At 36.3% G+C, this 23,181-nt stretch overlaps 1 protein-coding gene across 2 annotated transcripts in view; it reads left to right on the forward strand.

The window, feature by feature from the left end:
• The window catches only part of LOC139134624 (WASH complex subunit 4-like), a 73,460-nt gene that overhangs the window by 34,300 nt on the left and 15,979 nt on the right, over nucleotides 1–23,181 (forward strand). For both annotated transcript variants that reach the window (XM_070701557.1, XM_070701558.1), the window contains exons 14-22: nucleotides 18,719–18,836; nucleotides 19,269–19,394; nucleotides 19,618–19,725; nucleotides 19,947–19,988; nucleotides 20,303–20,351; nucleotides 20,528–20,583; nucleotides 21,014–21,093; nucleotides 22,252–22,357; nucleotides 22,725–22,841. In XM_070701557.1, coding sequence (XP_070557658.1) covers nucleotides 18,719–18,836; nucleotides 19,269–19,394; nucleotides 19,618–19,725; nucleotides 19,947–19,988; nucleotides 20,303–20,351; nucleotides 20,528–20,583; nucleotides 21,014–21,093; nucleotides 22,252–22,357; nucleotides 22,725–22,841 — 802 coding nt within the window. The remainder of the gene's footprint in view (nucleotides 1–18,718; nucleotides 18,837–19,268; nucleotides 19,395–19,617; nucleotides 19,726–19,946; nucleotides 19,989–20,302; nucleotides 20,352–20,527; nucleotides 20,584–21,013; nucleotides 21,094–22,251; nucleotides 22,358–22,724; nucleotides 22,842–23,181) is intronic.

The raw sequence follows: 23,181 nt of genomic DNA on the forward strand, positions 1-23,181 counted from the left end.
TACCTGTTCTCCCGCATTCAAAGTCTGCGTCGCATTCAATTGTTTTTCTCTCACATATGTCTCCGCATTCAAAGTCTGCGTCGCTATCAAATGTTTTTCTCTCACATAGCTATGTCTCCGCATTCAAAGTCTGCGTCGCAATCAAATGTTTTTCTCTCACATATGTCTCCGCATTCAAAGTCTGCGTCGCAATCAAATGTTTTTCTCTCACATATGTCTCCGCATTCAAAGTCTGCGTCGCATTCAATTGTTTTTCTCTCACATATGTCTCCGCATTCAAAGTCTGCGTCGCATTCAATTGTTTCTCTCTCACATATGTGTCCGCATTCAAAGTCTGCGTCCAGTTAATTGTTCCTCTCCTAGATGGGCCACAGGCGGCCCAAACACTATTAATAAGCTTATTATTGAGTTTTTCTCAGTTTTCTCTATCAGTTCTTCTCCCTTTCTTCACGCTCTGACTGGTCGTAGGAAAAAAAAAGAAATTACTTTATAGCCTAACCTAGTCTCTTGACTCTTTATTTATTTTACACCCTATTACAAGGACGTTTATCTCTCATATACACACATCTTGTAATTAATTAGTCAACATGACTAATTATGCTAATCCGTGGACTTATCAGGGATTTTATAGGTTAGTCAACATCGCGAAAGATAGGAAAGGTTACTAAAACTCCTTTTTCATTTACATCTCTATCTTTCCAATGTTGACCAACCCTTGATAAGTCCACGGATTAGCATAATTAGTTGTGTTGACTAATTAATTACAAGATGTGTATATGAGAGATAAACATCCTTGTAATGGGGTGTAAAATAAATAAAGAGTCAAGAGGCTAGGTTAGGCTATATAGTCATTTATTTTATTTACTACGATCAGTCAGAGCATGAAGAAAAGGAGAGGGACTGATAGTGACAGAGAAAACTGAGAAAAACTCAATAATAAGCTTTATTAATAGTGATTGGGCCGCCTGTGGATGGTCGTCGCAGTCAATGATTTTGTCACCAACACATGAAGGCGTTGGCAAGTTTTGGTGAGCGTGACCCTCGCTCCATGACCCATGATTGCATCCGGAAAAAGTATCACTCTTTTAGTGTTCGTGATCGCGAAAAGCTCATTTTGAAGGTAAGTGACAAAGTAATTTATTGTATTGTAAGCTTATGGGATTAATGATCTAGCCAAGGGGGTACGCTGCTCACCAGTATGGGCGCATCATAATGGGTCCCACGTGAGCGTCCGAATGTAAAACGGCAGCCCGTCCCACAACTGCCAATACATCCAGGGCTAGACGGTGGCTAGATCATTAACCCCATAAGCTTACAATACAATGAATAACTTTGTCACTTACCTTCGAAATCAATGAGCTTTTCGCGATCACGAACACTGAAAGAGTGATACTTTTTCCGGATGCAATCATGGGTCATGGAGCGAGGGTCACGCTCACAAAAACTTGCCAGCGCCCTCATGTGTTGGTGACAAAATCACTGACTGCGACGCCCATCTAGGAGAGAAACAATTGAATGAGACATATGTGAGAGAAAAACATTTGATTGCGACGCAGACTTTGAATGCGGAGACATATGTGAGAGAAAAACATTTGATTGCGACGCAGACTTTGAATGCGGAGACATATGTGAGAGAAAAACATTTGATTGCGACGCAGACTTTGAATGCGGAGACATATGTGAGAGAAAAACATTTGATTGCGACGCAGACTTTGAATGCGGAGACATAAGCTTATGTGAGAGAAAAACATTTGATTGCGACGCAGACTTTGAATGCGGAGACACATGTGAGAGAAAAACATTTGATTGCGACGCAGACTTTGAATGCGGAGACATATGTGAGAGAAAAACATTTGATTGCGACGCAGACTTTGAATGCGGAGACATATGTGAGAGAGAAACATTTGATTGTGACGCAGACTTTGAATGCGGAGACATATGTGAGAGAAAAACATTTGATTGCGACGCAGACTTTGAATGCGGAGACATAAGCTTATGTGAGAGAAAAACAATTGAATGCGACGCAGACTTTGAATGCGGAGACATATGTGAGAGAAAAACATTTGATTGCGACGCAGACTTTGAATGCGGAGACATATGTGAGAGAAAAACAATTGAATGCGACGCAGACTTTGAATGCGGAGAACAGGTAGTTTTGGGCCACCGTAAAAATGAGTTTGGCATGCAATATTCCCATATTTTCTGATTGAGTGCTTCTAAAGATACAAAATATATCGCTCAAGAAGCATGTCGTAGAGGGAGGGGGAGAGATGTTGTTATGTACAAAATTTAGGCATTCTACGTTTACCTTATTAGAAACTGACAGCATTAAAAATGAGTTTAACATGCAATTTTCCTATATTTACTGATATCTACTGATTGTGCTTCTAAAGGTACAAAACAAGTATCTCAAGAAGCACGTTCATCTTTGAAATGACATCCGCGTACGAGGATGCCCTTACACGCATGCGCACACTTATGCTTTCCCCTGCTTCTAATCGTGCTTTTTGTACTTTTTTTGTAAACTTCCATTCCTGGGGGGTAGAGTAGCGTGGTCGACCTATAGCTTATTTACCCAAGAATCGTTTCCGGGTCAGGCTTTGCACAGGAAAGGGTTAGCCGGAATAAAGTACGTCACCTCAACGCGGAACCCCTGCACTATTGTAATTGTCTCTATTTTTAATTTTTTATTCTTATGTTAACTACATAGTTTCGCTTGTAACTTAATGCTTATCTAGCGTCTTTTGCTTACTGTCCGACGACAATTCTTTCTTCCACACTCGACGTTTCGCTCATGTTTTTTGTCTTGTCTGAGAGGTATGTAAGGGTGCCAGAAATCGACAAGTGCGGAGCCAAAGTGAGGGCCAGCACAATCAAAGTGCGAGCGAATGTGAGGGCTTGAAGTGAGGGCTCTCACAAAGTGCGAGCGAATGTGAGGGCTTGAAGTGAGGGGCGCTTTGAACCGATCAAAGTCGGGCTCAGACATACGAAAAATGAGAGTCAAAGTCGTTTTCAACGTTGAATAAAAACTTACTATCTCCAGAACACAGTCGCGGCGCGGCATAGCTCTGTGAACAGTTGAACGGCTGAGCGCGGGGCGAGTACACATGACCTGCGTACAGATCATGACCCATTACATCACTTCCGTCTTTTTCGTTAACCTTTTCGTGTTTTTAGTCATTGCATTTCAAATATCACAGATATCCTTTTTATTATTAATACATGCAACTCAAGCGAGCGATACTTCTTCTGGTACCATTGCGCGGCTGATAAATGTGACTTCAGTCAAACCAGTTCACGACCTGGGCACGTGACTCAGATACTGTTTATCCGACATGGCGTCGTATGCGGAGTTTTTGTCGGAGAATTTTCGAAGAAAGAGAAACTTTTTTGAAGAAATTTTAGAGTGGCTAGTTCATCAGATAAAGTAAGATCATGGGAAAATGTATTTTTGGAGACTTGTCTCGTTCTCTATGATTGATTTTTTGAGGATAAAAAAATTCAATAGCTACGAAAACTGAGAGAAATCAGGAGGAATGGAAGCTTACAAAAAAAATACAAAAAGCACGATTAGAAGCAGCAAAGTGTGCGCATGCGTGCATCCTCGTACGCGGATGTCATTTGAAAGATCAAAGCAACGTGCTTCTTGAGATACTTGTTTTGTACCTCTAGAACCACAATCGTAGTGAAATCCACATGTGATCGTATCGTCCGTGCTCTCTGTTTCCAAATACGACTGGTGCTTCTTGCGAGACATATTTCGTATCCTTAGAAGCACACTGTAAAAGACATGAAAATAAAGAAATTGCACCATTTTAACCACTTTACTCAAAACCCCTTTTTTCCCCCATTAAATTATGACTGGTGCTTCTTGCGAGACATATTTTGTGCTTAGAAGCACACGATTAAAACATGAAAATATAAAGAAATTGCACTATTTTAACTTAACTTACTGATGAATTTATTTCACGTTTTATGAAACAATTGTGACTTATCTTCTACTGACCATCTGTAATAAAAAAAACACACTTTTTCCTTATATCTTCCTATTTGTGCTTCTTGCGAGACATATTTTGTATCCTTAGAAGCACACTATTAAAAACATGAAAATATTAAGAAATTGCACCATTTTACCGTAACTTATTGATGAAATTATTTCACGTTTTATGAAGCAATTGTGACTTATCTTCTACGAAGACCACTTTCAATTGAATAAAAAAAAAATTCCTTTGATGTTATGGCTGGTGCTTCTTGCAAGACATGTTTTGTTTCCTCAGAAGCACACTATTAAGTACATGAAAATATAAAGAATTTGCACCATTTTTACCGTAACTTATTGATGAAATTATTTCACGTTATATGAAGCAATTCGACTTATCTTCTACAAACCAATTTTAATCATTCAGAAAACAAAACAAAACCCACTTTTTCCCATTAAATTATGACTGGTGCTTCTTGCGAGACATATTTTGTGCCTTAGAAGCACACGATTAAAAACATGAAAATATAAAGAAATTGCACCATTTTTACCGTAACTTATTGATGAAATTATTTCATGTTTTATGAAGCAATTGTGACTTATCTTCCAAAGAACAATTTTAATGATTCTAATAAAAAACCACACTTTCCTATTGAATTATGACTTGTGCTTCTTGCGAGACATATTTTGTATCCTTAGAAGCACATTGTTAAAAAACATGAAAATATAAAGATATTGCACCGTTTTAACGTAACTCATTGATTAAATTCTTTCACAGTTTATTAAGCGATTGTGACTTATCTTCTACTGACCATCTTTAATATAAAAAAAAATTTTCTTTTTATATTCCAATTTGTGCTTCTTGCAAAAACATATTTTGTGTCCTTAGAAGCACACTATTAAAAACATGAAAATATTAAGAAATTGAACCATTTTACCATAACTTAGTGAAGAAATTATTTCATGTTTTATGAAACAATTGTGACTTATCTTCTACCGACCACTTTCAATTGAAAAAAAACCCTATTCCTTTGATATTATGACTGGTGCTTTTTGCGAGACATATTTTGTATCCTAAGAAGCACACTATTGAAAACATGAAAATATAAATAAATTACACCATTTTAACTTAACTTACTGATGAATTTCTTTCATATTGTATTAAGCGATTGTGACTTATCTTATACTGACCATCTTTTATTTAAAAAAAAAAACATTTTTCCTTTTATCTTCCAATTTGGGCTTCTTGCAAAAACATATTTTGTGTCCTTAGAAGCACACTATTAAAAACATGAAAATATAAAGAAATTGCACTCTTTTAACTTAACTTACTGATGAATTTATTTCACGTTTTATGAAACAATTGTGACTTATCTTCTACTGACCATCTGTAATAAAAAAAACACACTTTTTCCTTTTATCTTCCTATTTGTGCTTCTTGCGAGACATATTTTGTATCCTTAGAAGCACATTGTTAAAAAACATGAAAATATAAAGAAATTGCACCATTTCACCGTAACTTATTGATGAAATTATTTCACGTTTTTTGAAGCAATTGTGACTTATGAAGCAATTGTGACTTATCGACGAAATTCTTTCATGGTTTATGAAGTCATTAATATTGTGACTAATCTTCTACAGACCATTTTAATTTTCAAAAGCTAAAGATAAAATCTAGGTAGACATCCTAAAACATACTGAAAACTGACTATAAAAAGTTGAGAGGTGTAACAGCGAACAAAAATGAAGGATTATCCAGACCTAAATACATATTTTTTTGAAGATATTTTCACCTAAAAGCTTTCAAACGTGAAAAGATATCGATAAGCTTTTGCCCTCCTAACTTCAATGGAGCAAAAACTGATTGATTTGATACCAAAGTTTTCCTTGCCAGAGGAAATCAAGAAAATTATGTTGAATTTCATCGATGATAAAAGCAGGAGGACAGAGGCAAATCAAAAGATGGAAGAGTTTGGTTACAGCAAGGGGATTATTACATGACGCGGCCTTGGAATGGCATAGCTGGAGCATATCTATCCCGCCATTATTAACACAGTCAATCCAGTTTTTTTTAATACTCACTACTGTTACCCAAATAAGTACCAAGGACCGTGAGACCAATACTATTCCAAAAAAAAATTCAAGCAGGTGATCAGTACGCCCACGCCAAGGGCCAACCAAAAGACCCGAGAGACTTACGATAGATAATTTTTGCTGGCAAGCTTGTAAACAGAAAACCAATATTTTAACCCTAAATTCGGTTTTACGAGTAACAAGAGTATTTATATCATGAGCATTAGTTGAAAGTATACGTTTATGTGCCGTGGGCTAGAGGGGCTACATGCAAACCCCCCCCCCCCCCCCGGATAACAAACCTGTATTTTTCAGAAGCCTTGTTAAAACCGATTACTTTGTTACTAACCAATAACGTATCAAACCCGATAACGTAGTAATTTTTCCTAACCGATAACGTATCAACAAATTTACCGATAACGTATCAATGAACCAACAACGGATTAAATCAACTGATAACGTAGAAAAGTCAACCAATACTGCATCAAAACAACCAATACTGTATCAATTAACTGATAACATCTGATTCAGTGATTCATTGGGAGCGATAGATCGATCGATTTATAGATAGATAGATATTAGATAGATAGATAGATGGATAGATAGATAGATAGATAGGTCGATCAATGTATCGCTAGATAAATCGATCACTCAATCGATAGATCGATCGATCTATATATTGATGTTTGATAGATGGTCGGTCGATCGATCAATTGATCGATAGATAAATTGATGGGCAGATCGATCGATAGAACGAAGGATCTATCAATTCGATAGAAAAATAGATCAATTTATCGATCGATTTATCGATCGATAAATTCGTCATCAGATAGATGGATAGATATATCTATAGATCGATTTGTAATCACATTGTCTCGTACTCAATTTTCTTTTCTTCAATTTATTTTTTCCGTTTAGCGTAAATTGTTACAAATTTGTTTCCCATACTAGACATATTGCAAAAATGATGCGGTGACGCGGTTTTTTAAATTTCTCCTCACTTTTTTACTCTTTAACCAACAAGAATGCGCAAAAAACATGAAAACGACATAGCAATGCACGCAGAGATTAATGCACAGTAGTGTTGTTTTAGTATTTTTGTATAGCAACAGTTCTGTGGTTTGACTTTTAGTGCAGCAACGCACAGTTTTGTCAGCTTAATTTAACAGTGAAATATATGTACAGTTCTGAACGGAATGTTAGCGTCAGTTATTTACGTGAATAACGACAGAAAGGATAAAAAGGAAAGAAAAAAAGCAATATGTTGTCTGCAAAATCTGTTGGCTTGCTTATACAGGAGTGAATTTTGATTATAAGGAATTCAATTGAGCAATGAGTCCAGATTTACCTAATTCAGCCCTAGAATGAGAGTTACATGAGTGTGTACGGGTACTTTACTATCTGCTCTGTTCTGTCAAGAGTCTATGTTTTATAACTTGTGTATTACGAATTTTGACCTAGTGTTATCGGATTATGGATTGGTATGATTACGATTATTTCACAAATATGAAATAAGTTTTAACAGGAATATGATATGATTTAGTAGCCATTTGGATCATATTTGGAAGGGTACCCACGTATCACGGCAAATTTGCTGAAACACATACATGTGCCATATCTGGGTGCCCTACCAAAATGATCAAAATGGCTACTAAATCATATTATCTTCCCATTAAAAGTTTGTGACATACTTTTGAAACAAACAAACAAATCAGATTTTATATAAACGTTGCCTTTTGTATCATGTGTAGCAAAAGTATGGCAATTTTTTTGCTATTAAAAGTCTTGATATATTTATGACATTTCCCTGCAGCAAATAAAGCAGATTTCATACGAAGTATTGTCTTTGTAATATATCTAAGTAAAACTTTGGTAAAATTTGAGATTAGCTGTAACAGTAATTTCCGATACAAACTTTAGGGTATCGGGTAAATGTTTGTCTTATTTCAGAAACAAAGATAGACAATATTGAACATTACAATATGTCATTTTGAAGACTAACAAATTGCCTTTCTAATACTAAACAAGCCAGGTTAAGCTCATTAGATGACTCACAAGAATAATTTAACAATTTGAAAAAAGGTGGCAGTCTGCAGAACTGTGATAATGCATTACTCTTCAAAATATGGCTATTACAGCTATACAATCCAAATATTTTTTTTATTAAAAGTCAATTTTATATTTCTGGTATGTTTCTGTAGCAATTAAAACAGATTTCATACAAAGCATTGCATTTCTTATTATGTCTAGCAAATAATTGGTAGAATTTGCGATCCACTGTAATTTGCGATGTTAAACTTTGGGTATGGGTAAGTTTTAGTCATATTTCATGAATCTGTACGAAGCCTTTGAAAGAAAATGCAACGACCATCTCCATTGGTAGGAGCAAAAACATTGAGCAAATGATAGGAAGTATCATCCATTTTAACATGCATATGCAGTAAACGACCTTGAATGATACTTTTGACAGAAACAACATCAATATTTTTGTTTCGCGGAAACAGCACCGCAACACAAGCAAAATTGCTCGTTCCATAAAAGAAGTAAATAGGCGCACGCCAAACAACTTTCCAATGTGCGTGATTTGCCATTGTAGAATGGGTTTCTTGTAGAAAATTAAAGTCAGTGCAATGGTTACACTTTAGTTAAAGCGCAGTGGTCGTCGCGCTGCGCATCCTCCTGAGGGGGTCCCCCTCTGTTGTAAACAAATCCAAGAACGCCGCACATGTTACGGGTTGATTGTAATGTTTGCGATATTGCCGCTTGTTAAAATGGCGGCTGATCTGTCACAAGCATACCAACTAACCAAATGTAACACGCAGTAAAAGGTCAATTAATCTAAGTTAAATATCTGCTGAATATTGAACAATAATTGCACGCTGGATTGAGATAACATTTGCTCATGATTTTCTTGAATCAGTTGAATGGGGCTCGGCTACTGTTATCGCTCGAGCCATAGAGCTAGACGTACGCATGTACGCATGTATACGCCAACAGACTATCAACGACCGGGCTCTAGTTTTCGACATCGCTAGCAAGGACGAGAGCTTTCATTTCAAGAGGCCCGACAGGAGTACAAAGACAACAACCCAAACCACAGAAATCTACAGCTCGCAGAGCAATGCCCGCTGCAGCAAGAAGCATCTCTACATCTGTTCCGTTCCGTGGTCTGTATGAACGTTCGTGTCAAACCGGGTATTGACACGCATGTACACACTCGGCTGTGGAGAATCCAACTCAACTACAAAGTTTACCCCGTTTTGGGGTGCAAACGAGAATTCCGAGTACAGGTATCAAGTCAAGCGAAGGACCTTTCATAGGTCTTCTCGTTATGTGGGGGTTATCTCACTTGAAAGAGGATTCAGACCTACCCGGCAATCAGGAGGTACAACAACGAAGTTTGTCCAGCACCGGTAGGCCTGCACAGCTAGCGGTTGGATCACTGCCATGACCGTGCACAGGACCGGGGCACAGGATCTCTCGATACGTCTATGCACGGTGTAGCCGTGCAATTTTCCTGCCAAATGCTGCGAAAACCCGCTCGTTTTGTCTATTGTTTCCTGTCATTTACTATATCTTACCACGTAATACTAGGAGAAGTAAGACATGGTGATCAACAGTTGGTTGTGGGCCAAGTCGTCGCGGGCCGGTACGTTGTTGGACCGGATTCTCTATATCCGTGTACGTCAATGCGGTGAACGTCTCCCAACAACATCTCCCGTGTCCTGCTCTAGCTTGCCATCATGGTCTTGACTGTAATTTTTGTGTTAGGCATTGTGCTTGTTGCTGGTCTACATATAGGCAATGTTGATCATTTTAGTTATGTATTTTCACTGTACTGTACATATCATTGTGTAACAACCAGCGTGATCGCGCAAACCTTTTGTTCACTGTGTTGCGTGCAGTAAACTCAGCGACATAATGTGCTGAGTGTAGTGTCCCAATGTTCGTAGCTCTACACGAGTTTATAGATAGAAATACAGCACTGAAGTTCGTTTCCGATCTTAATTTTTACTATTGCATGATGTTGAGTTTTACAAAGGCTTTAACAAAGTGGGGGACTGCTCCCATCTCACTCCTATTGAAGTTGAGAAGACTTATGTTTACAAAATTTATGTTTATCAACAAAAAAATCACGCACGCGCAGCGCGACGACCACTGCGCTTTAAGACAGAAAGTTGTACCGTTATAAGAGCGTGACATCCATTCACATTCCAAGAAATGACTGAAATACTTGTCATCACCAGAAAAGCAAAAACAAGAGACAATATACATTCAATGTTTACTAATTGCCACATTTTTACACTATCAGATTTTTGTAATTAAGTCAAAAGTTTTTGAATATATTAACAGATGGATTGTCTTTTGTTCACTTTATACGTACCTGTCATAAACCTCAAATTAGCGCTTAAAAATCTTCAAGATGTGTTTAAAGACGCGATGATAACCAGCAGAATATTGCTATGTTTCAACATCAAACAATGGTTGTTATTTGATACACATGAAGGTATTTTTAAACCGAAGATTGGTCCTCAGATACATGGAATTATAATAAGAAGAGGGATTTTTTGAATAAAAGGAGGTCTGTAGAAGATAAATCACGATGCTGTGGAAGGATTTCATCAAAGAGCTACCATAAAACGGTGCAACTTCTATATTTTCATGTCTTTTAACAGTGTGCTTTTTAGGATATATAATATGTCTCGCAGGAATCACAAGTCAGAATATAAATGGAGAAGTGTTTTTACCGAATAAAATCGGTCTGAACAACATAAGTCACAATCGCTTAGTTAAATATGAAAGAATTTCATTATTGGGTTACGTTAAAATGGTGCAATTTCTTGATTTCCATGTCTTTTAACACAATGTGCTTCTAAGGACACAAAATATGTCTCGCAAGAAGCACCAGTCATAATATAAAGGAAAAAGTTTTTTTTTCAATTAAAAGTGGTCGGTAGAAGATAAGTCACAATTGCTTAATAAACTTTGAAAGAATTTAATCAATGAGTTACGTTAAAATTGTGCAAGTTCTTTATATTTTCATGTTTTTTAACAGTGTGCTTCTAAGGATACAAAATATGTCTCGCAAGAAGCACAAGTCATAATTCGATAGGAAAGTGTGTTTTTTTGAATTATAAAAATTGGTCTGTGGAAGATAAATCACTATTGCTTTATAGAACGTGAATAATTCCATCGACAAGTTATGGTAAAATGGTTCAATTTCTTTATATTTTCATGTTTTTTAATAATGTGCTTCTAAGGACACAAAATATATGTCTCGCAAGAAGCACCAGTCTTAATATAACAAGAATGTTTTTTTTAAATGGTCTGTGGAGGGAGATTAGTCACAATTTTCATTGCATCATAACCCATGGAAGAATTTCGTCGATAACTTACGTTACAATAATGAATTTTCTTTATTTTCATGTCTTCTTATAGTGTGCTTCTGAGGACACAAAATATGTCTCGCAAGAAGCACCAGTCATAATTCAACAGGAAAAAGTGTTTGTTTAATTAATAAAAATTGGTCTATAGAAGATAAGTCACAATTGCTTCATAAAGCATGAAAGAATTTAATCAATGAATTACGTTACAATGATGAAATTCTTTATTTTCATGTCTTTTTACAGTGTGCTTCTAACAGGTTTGGCCATGCACTTTTCTACTTTCTTTCTGTGTTTCTGAGTGCAAATTATGTATCTCAAGAAGCACAAGTGATAATAGAGAAGAGAAGACATATATTCTTATGTTTGTACTGCACCCACAAAAGTAATATAGTATCCCGGATATGTTTACGTACTATAAAATGACATAATTTGAGAAAAATGTTGGGTTTAAAGCTCATAGAATTTTCTTTTTTTCATTGTGCTTCTAAGAGTTACAAAAAACCCACGAGAAGCACAGTTACACATTATACAGGGGAGGGAGTTTTCGTTTAAACTGTGACCCAACACTAAAGAATTTTGCTTTAACTAAATGGTAAAGGACATCATATTGCATACAAACTTGGTTTTAACATTCAATGTTCTGTATATTTGTCTCTTGGTGCTTCTTAGAGTACAAAATACGTATCTCAAGAAGCACAAGACATCATACAGGGGAGGAGGTTTCTAGGTTTGAACTATGACCCACACTTTAGGCATTGTAAATTTAAATAAGCAGAAAAAGACATCATTTTGTCTAAAAAATTGGTTTTAACATTCACTGTTCTGTATATTTTTCTAATTGTGCTTCTTAGAGTACAAAAAATGTATCTCAAGAAGCACATAGAAGGTAGCTAGGAGATATCTTTATGGTTAAATGGTGACCCATACTTTTAAATTTAACTAAGCAGAAAAAGACATTGTATTTTCTAAAAAAATTAGTTTCAACATGCAATTGTCCTATCTTTTCTCATTGTGCTTCTTACAGTATGAAATATATCTCAAGAAGCACATGTAATTATAGAGGGAAGCTAGGAGAGATCTTTATGATCAAAATGTGACCCACACTTTAGGCATTCTAAATTTAACTTGGGCGAAAAAGACATCAAATAGTCTACAACGTTTGTTTAAACGTTAAATATTCTGTATATTTTTCTTATTGTGCTTCTTAGAGTACAAAAGATATATCTCAAGAAGCACATGTAATTATAGAGGGTTAGGAGAGATCTTTATGGTTAAATGGTGACCCACACTTTAGGTATTTTAAATGTAAAAAAGCAGAAAAAGACATATTGTCTACAAATTGGTTTTAATATTCAAAGAGTACAAAATATATATCTCAAGAAGCACATGTATTAATAATGGGGCCTAGCGGAAATTTTAATAGTTAAGAAGGGATGTGACCCACACTTTAGCATTCTTAATTTAACTAATCAAAAAAATTTGTTTTAACATTAAATATTATGTACATCTTTCTAATTGTGATTCAAAGAGTAAAATATATATATATCTCAAGAAGTAGATGTAATTATCATAAAAGAGCAGGAGCTAGGAAAGATTTTTATGTTTAAAAAGTTACACACACTTAACGCATAATATTCTTTTAACATTCACTGTTCTGTGTTTGTGTCATTGTGCTTCTTAGAGTCCAAAAAATGTATCTCAAGAAGCACATGTAATAATAGAAGGTTGCTAGGAGAGATCTTTATGTTGAAAAAGAGACCCACACTTTAGGCATTCTAAATTTAACTAAACAGAGTACAAAATATATATCTCAAGAAGCACAAGACATCATACTGTCTATAAAATTGGTTTAAACATTCAATGTTCTGTATATTTTTCTCTTTGTGCTTCTTAGAGAACAATATCTATCTATCTATCTATCTATCTATCTATCTATCTATCTATCTATATATTTATATATATATATATATATATATATATATTATATATATATATATATATATATATATATTATATATATATTATAATATATATATATTATATATATATTATATATATATATATATATATATATATATATACACAACTGAGTTGATCAGGATAATCTAAAATATTACATTTCCACTACAAATTTGTTTCGTATAGGCTGCAGAGCCGCCTACACTCATCGGGTGGCTGTGATCGAAACAAATTTGTAGTGGAAATGTAATATTTTAGATTATCCTGATCAACTCAGTTGTGTATTTAGCTCTACTCTAGTATTGAGCACTCTACTCCAGCTGATCTTGAACTAAACAAGAAGTATATATATATATATATATATATATATATATATATATATATATATATATATATATATATATATATATATATATATATATATATATATATATATATATATATCTTTATGAGATCTTTATGTTTCAAAAGAGTACCACACTTTAGGCATTCTAAATTTAACTAAACAGTGTACAAAATATATATCTCAAGAAGCACAAGACATCATTTTGTCTATAAAACTTGTTTTAACATTCAATGTTCTGTATATTTGTCTCATTGTGCTTCTTAGAGTGCAAAATATATATCTCAAGAAGCACATGTATTCATAGAGGGTAGCTAGGTGAGATATTTATGTTTAAAAAGTGACACACACTTTAGACATTTTAAATTTAACTAAGCAGGAAAAGACATATTGTCGACAGAATTGGTTTTAATATTCAAATTTCATATTTTTTTCTCATTGTGCTTTTTAGAGTACAAAATATATATCTCAACAAGCACAAGACATCACACAGGGGACGGATTTTGGTTTAAACTGTGACCTAAAATATGCATATTAATTTTAACTGAACACAAAATGGCATGATTGCTTAAAAATTAGTTTTAACATGCAATTTTCCTAATTTTTCTCATTGTGATTCTAATGGTACAAAATATTTATCTCAAGAAGCAAGAGCCATAACAGAGGGGAGGAAAAAGTTTTTTGTTTAAACTGTGATCCACACTTAGGCATTCTATATTTAACTATTATAGAATGACTGAATTTAACATAATAGGGTGTAATTGATGCGATTTTCCTATCTTTTTTCGGTGTGCTTCTAAGAGTAAAAAAATGTATCTCAAGAAGCATTACATGTTAGTGATCCACACTAGGCATTCAAACTTTCACTACAAAGAAATAAATAATTTTCAAAAACAATGCAATTTTGCTATACTTTCTGATTGAGTGCTTCTAAGGACAAAAAGTATATATCTCAAGAAGCACATCATAATTAGATAAGGGGGTGGGGGATGGTGTGGAGAGAGTGAGAGACATTGTTATGTTTAAAAGTAGGCATTTTACGTTTACCTTAATATAAATTGACAGCATTAAAAATGAGTTTGGCATGCAATATTCCCATATTTTCTGATTGAGTGCTTCTAAAGATACAAAATATATCGCTCAAGAAGCATGTCATAGAGGGAGGGGGAGAGATGTTGTTATGTAGAAAATGTAGGCATTCTACGTTTACCTTAATAGAAACTGACAGCATTAAAAATGAGTTTAACATGCAATTTTCCTATATTTACTGATATTTACTGATTGTGCTTCTAAAGGTACAAAACAAGTATCTCAAGAAGCACGTTCATCTTTGAAATGACATCCGCGTACGAGGATGCCCTTACACGCATGCGCACACTTATGCTTTCCCCTGCTTCTAATCGTGCTTTTGTACTTTTTTGTAAACTTCCATTCCTGAAATCAGACAACAGCAAATGACAAATTCTTTTTTACGTTTGTACTGACAGTATGCTTTTTATTTTCTCTGTACACAAAGTTTGATAATGATTTCAAAAGATCAATTGCATCAGAATATCAGGGGTCATGAATGCTTGTAACCTTTACATTTTGTTAACAATGATGGATATTTTACCGAAATAAAGAATGCCATTTTGGTCAACGAGCCCTGGAATAGGCTATTGTTCACTGAATCAATCTCAGTCATTGTCAATTATATTGTCACAGAAATCATAGCTATCTCTGTGTAGTCAGCGATTGACCAGTCATTAGATAGAAATTTGACTGTCTCCTTTGTTTCATACTATATAATCAGAAAGCTCTGCGACCTTGCATCACATTTATACGTTGTTTGTCTGTAGCGGAAATGATTGTGCCGTCTCTGGCTCTGAAACTTTTAAGCCAACGACTTGATGATTAGAACAAGCAATCTATCGGCGAGCAACACATCGCGACCGAATCACTTGCTGTAAAACGAATATGCATCACCGTCCTATGCATGCATCGTGTATCAGCCTTGAGATAAACATAAACTCTGTGACAGGCATGTAGGATGTCAAAGACATTTTATGCATTTACGTTTACAACAACCTAGACTTAGTCGATTGTGAGAAAGGTGGTGTTGAAACATATTTCAACTGAACGCAGTGGCTATTTCCCAGTAAAATACGTAACTTTCACTCTCTCTCTCTCTCTCTCTCTCTCTCTCTCTCTCTCTCTCTCTCTCTCTCTTGTGTCAATATCGGGTGTGGTCTCTCAGCGTACCGTCATTCTAATTTGTGTTAGATGGAAATGATCATTGCAGTTTAATCTTGAAATTGGCCAAATGTCATAACTAGACAATTAATTATTGTCATGGTCTGGAGCAAGTTATCAGCTTGTATAAAAGTCGGAAGTTTTTGCTTCCGAAGGGGCGCACGCGTAAAATACTGAACGTGTAACTAAAACTCACCGTTGAAAATTTTAAGACTTTCAAAATTAAGCCTGTTGTACTGTCAACAATAAATAAGTCAGAGCAATACTGCCGACCTCAAAGACTCCGCGTATTTTTTCAAGATGATATGCAAGATGATATGCTAATATTTCAGGGCGTTGACAGACCTTGTAGGCCTAATATTGCAAGGCGTTAACGTACCTTGTCACACACGTAGTACCTCTCCCTGAGCCCTTGTCAGATATTTGCATTCAACAGTTAACACCTATTTGGTAGCCCTTTTATGAATAAAGCGACTCCGCAAAGGGCGGGGTGAAAAGTGTTTGCATACAATACGGTCAAGAAGTGACCGTTCATACAACGAATGAACGGGAAAAAGTTAAGTTAATTACAGCCGTCGTTTAGTAAAGTCCTCTGATTAACCGCATACCGACAAAAGTGCGGTCCATACTCTGTGGACAGACCTTTAAGTAGCCTTCTCCCGCACTCTGTTTTCAGCGTTTGATGGCAAACTCGGGAAACTGAACACAGATATTTCATTATGATGTTTCTGGAACCCGAGACTGTCACTTTTTACTGTCAATGTTAGATTCGTGTCTTTCCTCTATTTGTAATGTGTTTCCTACAGCAGAGTCGTGTCTCAACCTAACAGCGATGGGGCCTACTTTTTTCAGCTTGATGTCGTTGATGTTCCGACAAGGTCCAAGTGCGGTATATGCATGGACGTAAGCTTACATTTGTCAATTGCACAATCCATGGTTCTAAAATTACATATCCCCATGACCGTTTGCAAAGAATGATGGAATAAGTGTAACTCGAAAATGATGACCATTTCTGTAATTTCAAGACCACGACTGTATTGTCAATTATTGTTACTTCAACTTTGAGTTTCTAGATGGTTTCTTTACGGTCAAACGAGTTTTCGGAATACATGTAGGGCTATTCGTTGCACCATAAAAATCAGAGATTGTTTTGTGTATTGCTCTCTTCTACATAGATCACAGGTCAGCAGTTTATTTCTCTATAAAAATCTTACGTAAGCAAATAGTCGTTGCCAGTTTATAACTCGTAACTACAATTTTTGCCGCTCCGCTCCGCTCCGGGGGTAAATTACGGCATTGTGACGGTGTCGGCTAAGTGCCGCCATTAACACGTATCGGCAGGGAAAAAAGTAGTTAAATTTGTGTCGAGATCGGGATGTTCGATCACAGACGTATATGGAGGCAGTTTCGAACAAAACAATTTGAATGTGTGAAACATGCTAAAACAAAGAATGTTGTCTTATAAATATGACCCTCAAAATTTTGAATCATAGACAGAGACTTTTGTATCAGTAGGCGGGGCGCGAGGATTTTGTCGCACGCTTATTGGTTGGTGTAGTGTGAATGTCGTCAGAGTAAACACATGTGCGATCCAGCAGCAAGGTCGTTGTGTTTGCACAGAGTGTACCGTGCAGACCGTACATTGATTCATTCATTGATCATAAGTAACAGAATAAACTTGGACGATACTTTCATTATAGTAAAATGGTTGGTTTTACGGAGACTTAGATTGCATTTTGCGTTGAGTTGTAAACTTGAACATTGTTTCTGAAGACAGTGTACTTTAACTTGCCAACCACAATCTGAACGATCGCGATCTCCGTTGTTGGGGAGAGGGACCCCGGGAGAGGGACTGTGTTCAAGCACGGTCCCTCCGTGGTTCAAGTTTATGAAAATAGTTTGAGGTTTCTCGAAAATATTTAAACGGAAAACCATAGACCTTCCGTTTTTAAGATCTATGGGAAAACTCGCCTCAAAGATAAAAATTTGGGTGGATTTCGCAAAGCAAAATTTGACTTTCGTTGTTTCAAAAGCTTATGCAATGTCTCGCTGGCAACCTCCTGCCGCAAAGCTACAGCCGCGCGGCTGGCCGATATTCGCACAGCTGAAATGTAACCCGGCAACATCATCGGAAAAATCAAGCTCAAAATATTGCATGTGAAGTACTAGTTGAATATTGTAACTCACATCGCTGCGATTTATTTTCAACTAAACATCAATATTTTGAAAGTTTATTCCCAAGCTGACCAGTAAAATGGTTCACGTAACACACTCTCTGTACAACTCTGAGTACAAGTTTCATGCAAAAATGGCGCAGATTGCCTGGCGCAAAAGGACCGTACCGATGAACCCCGAGAGTTCAACATGGCGCAGACTGCATGGTGCAAAGGGTGGCGCAGCTGCCTGGTGCAAACCCCTGGCGCAGAGTGCCTTTTCTTGACTATGCGCCTGGCGCAAACCTGGCGCAGAGTACGTAGATTGGACCCATTATATAGCTCGTGCAGACGTACATCAAATTTTACTATGCAGATTTGTGTCAGACAAAGTGTACAATATTACCAAGCTGTGCCATGTCAACTTCTACTTAACACTTTGCCATTGTATATCACCCATCGGATGTGCACCATTGACATGTATACACTCTTCACACATAAACATGGGAAGTGAGTCACGTTTACATTATAATTTGTAAACCAGGAGCAAAGAATTTATCTTTGTCATTATTTGTGTTGGTGCAACTTTCAGGGATGTACAACAATTACACATGCTTGTGTCGTCTTGGATGGTGAAGATAGAATCCAACTTGAGCAAAGGCAAGACGTTGGTGCAGGAACTCAACAATAGATGCACCTTATTTATACAGGTTAGATTGATTTCATTGAAATTTTGTAAGCGATGATAGAAGTAGGACATTTTCATGGTGCTAGTTGATAGTTGGTCAGTTATTTTGATAGAATTACCTGTAATTTGGTTCTGACATTAAACATGTCGTAAATGAAAGTAACATTGATGCGATATATGTAATCAACTTATCTATGTTGGATTGACCTGACCAGTTTCTGTAAAATGTAGAATAGATATGGCCTCTGACCTAGTTTGATTCCTGCATCCTCTATTGCCTTGCTTATTGATCTAGCCATTATAATCCCTTCACATAGAGGGCTAGCATTTGTATCAGTTCATCTCAATTAAGGTGTTCCATATATTCACAAACAGAAATGAACTTGTTTGTACTCTCACTATATCTCCGTACACACTGTCAAAGTTATTTCAACTTGTCCTAATTCTCTGACAGGGTTTGATGTATGCCTACAACATCAGTCATCTAATACGTACAGTCATGAATCTCCATGTAACCATGAACCGGCCAATGACACGAACTGCAGTACTTTCCATGTGTAGACTTATTGAGATGCTTAAGGTATGTTAAATTTGCCACACGAATAGTACAATTTCAATTTTATATATAAATAGGTCAAACATGAATTTGTTTGAAAAATTGTTTTAAGGTCTCTTGAAATGTGAATGTATGTTTTTTGTACATACTCATTTCATGTAACATTTACTCTTTATCCAACCTTTTCCGTTTTGGCCAGTACAGTACCTTTATTTTTCCCTCTACTTGTTTGTGTATCTTGTTGCAGTCCATACAGTATACATTTCATCATCGTACCATGTTGATAGCTGAGACCATTAACCACATCTTACAGCACCTGCAGTTTATGGCGCTAGCATCCATTGGCACTGCCAAGGTAAGTCTGTGTAACGCCAGCCATCTGACATGATGTTATGGTTTGATTGATATCAATATTGACAAACAAGTACAGCAAGTTGTGATGAAGCATTTTAGTATATCTTTGCAAGACAAAGTAGAAACAAAGTTTACTGTTTTGATTATCAGTGTAATGACTCCTGATTCTAAAAAATCTAAAATTGGATTGGTTCTATAATCAACTTTTTTTTATTCATCTAGAAACGAATCATCTCTGACAAGAAATACAGTGAGAAAAGATTGGTAAGTGTTCAGCATCTACTGCAAACAGGATGAGTAAATGCCAGGCATTTAACCTGTTCACCCCCAATTCCCTGTAAACAGGTCCACTACCACCATTGATAACAATGGGATCGGCCAAACCATGGTGGTGAAAGGGTTAAAAACCTAGAGTCATCCATAAAGATATTGATAAAAATTTTATGACCAGAGATAAGTCATTCTAGTCAAGCTGTAGAGACTTTTGACTAAAGAATTATGGTGTTTTGAGACTCCCATTTGGTAACTGTATGTTTCCAGGTTAATTGTTGAATCATGACTGTCTTCTTTGCTTTCAGGATGTGTTGTCAGCTTTGGTTCTTGTGGAGAATTCTCTCAATGGTCCAGGTAAGGTGATCACCTCCATCCACCATTTCTCAATATATGTCAGTCACTATAGATAATAGAATAGTGGTCAATTTCTAGTACCTATAGGATTTTTTATTCCATATTTGAGTGGTTGTGTCCCCTTTCTCAACAAAATATATTCCAGGTTAACTGACTTCTGTCTCTTTCTCAAACAGGAACTAAAGAAAGAAGGTTAATTCTTCGTTTAGGAATGTCAGTAGCAACTCAGATGGTGAGTTCAGTGTTTATAGTCCAATGCTTATGATTTAACTTACTTCTGTACGATATTTAATGCTTACCAATTCCATTTTAGTTCAATATTTATGAAATTTGTGTAAAGATGCAAATTGTTTCTCAGCTTGATCTCAAATGTAATTTGAATGATTTGATAAAACTTTCAAAGGAAAACAGACAAACATGATAATGTGAGAAGTCAGTATCAGTTAGAACTAATAAGAGAACAAGAAATTGCAAACTGCAGATTGTGTGTATTACTGAGGATGTCATGATTACTGATGTCAATGATGTATGTGTTGTGGAAAGTTCTTGATCAATGAAGGACAGATAATTATCACAAAATACAGTGTAAGCCCAGTGTAAACCTGTAACAACCTCAAAGTCTACATATTCACAGCATGACTTTATGTGTTTGGTTATTACAGAAAGCTTTCAGAGAAGATGAGCTGAACAATTTCTATTCTATTCTGAAACAGATAGATTCTGTATGTGACCTCAGACACAAGTAAGTCTTTCTGTGTTATTTTATATATATATTCATTGATTGTGTCAGTGTTTAAAGAGGCACTCCCACTTGGTAACATTTTTAAAACACATTTTTTTAATGCCAACGGTCGACATTTGACATGGCGATTCCGCGCGGATCGCGAGATATCAATAAAAACATGTCATTTCCCAAGTGTATTTTTCACAACCCGAAGTTTTACGATCGTTTCCGGTTATGAACCGAAATCCCCCGAAAGTGTGTTGTTGTGCTGATTGACGATGTTCTAAGGAGTCCAAAAACGTTCGAATGACACAATTAATTTACCTACTGCGATGACTTTATACATCATTATCAATGCCTTTACCTCTGGTAATTCTTTTTTAAAACTGCTCCTTAGTTTTTGTCGTTTTCATTATTCTCAATCAGTTGTATTAAATTTTTAAACAATACCACATAGATATCAGTTTTTACGTGTAAAATATTAGTTGCCTCTGATGACTACATTTTGTCGTCTGCCACACAGTTACGTGTGGTTCGATACATAGTGGCCGCCGCATGGTATGCGCTCATACCACGCGGCGGCTACTATGCATACTATGTATCAACCGCACCTATCTGTGCTAGTCACCTATGCGAATTCTGGTGGAATCAGCAAACTTTGTTTTTCGTTTTTTTGCCGAGTCAGTAGGACTCGGCTTTCTCCCATGGGACATGGCCGCTCACCGACGCGAGTGGTACTGCTGTGGCGTACAGCGGCGTCAGCGTAGACTCGTACTCCATAGCTTAGCTGACAATGGCCCCAGTGCCGAACGTTCTCTGTTCGGAAATCAGGTGGGCCACCGGAATTCAAACTTTAACTTTTTTGAGGACATGTTTTTATCAATATCTCGCGATCCCGGCACAGTCGCCATGTCAAATATCGACCGTTGGCATTAAAAAAATGTGTTTTAAAAATGTTACCAATTGGGAGTGCCTCTTTAATGTGATATAAAAACTCTCATAACTTGTAGCTCACTCTAAATATTATTCAATCCCTCCATTCTTAATCCATTGTATGTGAGTCCACCTACCCCCCTACCCTGATTGAGTTGTGCCAAAGTCTGGGAGTGACAAAGTTAATCTGGAGTTGTCACTCTATAATTTTAGTAAGTTTATGATGGTTTGATTTCTCCACAGACTACACAGTACATGTCAGTGTAGTTTCCTGTACTGGCACAGAGTCATATTTCCTCTCTATCTAGCTGATAGGTATGAACATGCCATGGATACATATAGGATACATGTAAGTAACCCATTAGAGAATAAAGTATGTTTTATACTGTCTACCCCTGATAAAGAAATGCCAGTAATGTTTTTATTTAGTCATTTTCAAAGATATCTTTTGAATTCTGCTGGGAGAAAATGAACTTCTTGCCATCACTATCATCCTGTTTTCTGTACAAGACCTTTTAAATACTCATGGATTTGTGCTATGCCTTTCAAGATTCTGAAAATGATCACATAAAAGTGCACTGGATATTGTCGTTGCTCACTGTTTTGAGTAACATTTGATCTTGAAACATGGCAGTACTTACACAGGACCTATTATTGCTGCCGCAGATATTAGACAATCACTGAAACATTCCATTTGGTTGTTTTCTGTACAACAGTACATGTACGGAGCATTGGCTGACTGTGTACCACCTATGCAGCAAGTCAAACACCTTCCATCACCAGATGTACTCATGGAAGCATACAACAAAGAAGTCATGACTCAGACCAATGATGTGAGTTTTCAACACCACAGTTCCCAACGGTGTGCCTGCCAACTTTGAGTGAACCCAGCGGCATGCCTGCCAACTTTGAGTGAACCGTTTGAGTCAATTTACGAATTTCTGAAATTATCCTTGCATGATCAGCCCAACACCATTATATGCAATATGTGAAATCAGTTTTTGTCAAACACTCTTTCAATGACTCTTCAAATCAGTTTGGAGGGCACACTAGGTACAAGACACTTTTCATGTTTCTCCTACAGGATCTGATAACTTAATGGTATAGGTTATAACTGTGAAAAACAAGTAGCTTGTGGCTTTTTATTGTGCAGTATCAGAAATACAACATCAT

The sequence above is a fragment of the Ptychodera flava genome, chromosome 6 (assembly GCF_041260155.1).
Source record: "Ptychodera flava strain L36383 chromosome 6, AS_Pfla_20210202, whole genome shotgun sequence".
Lineage (NCBI taxonomy): Eukaryota > Metazoa > Hemichordata > Enteropneusta > Ptychoderidae > Ptychodera > Ptychodera flava.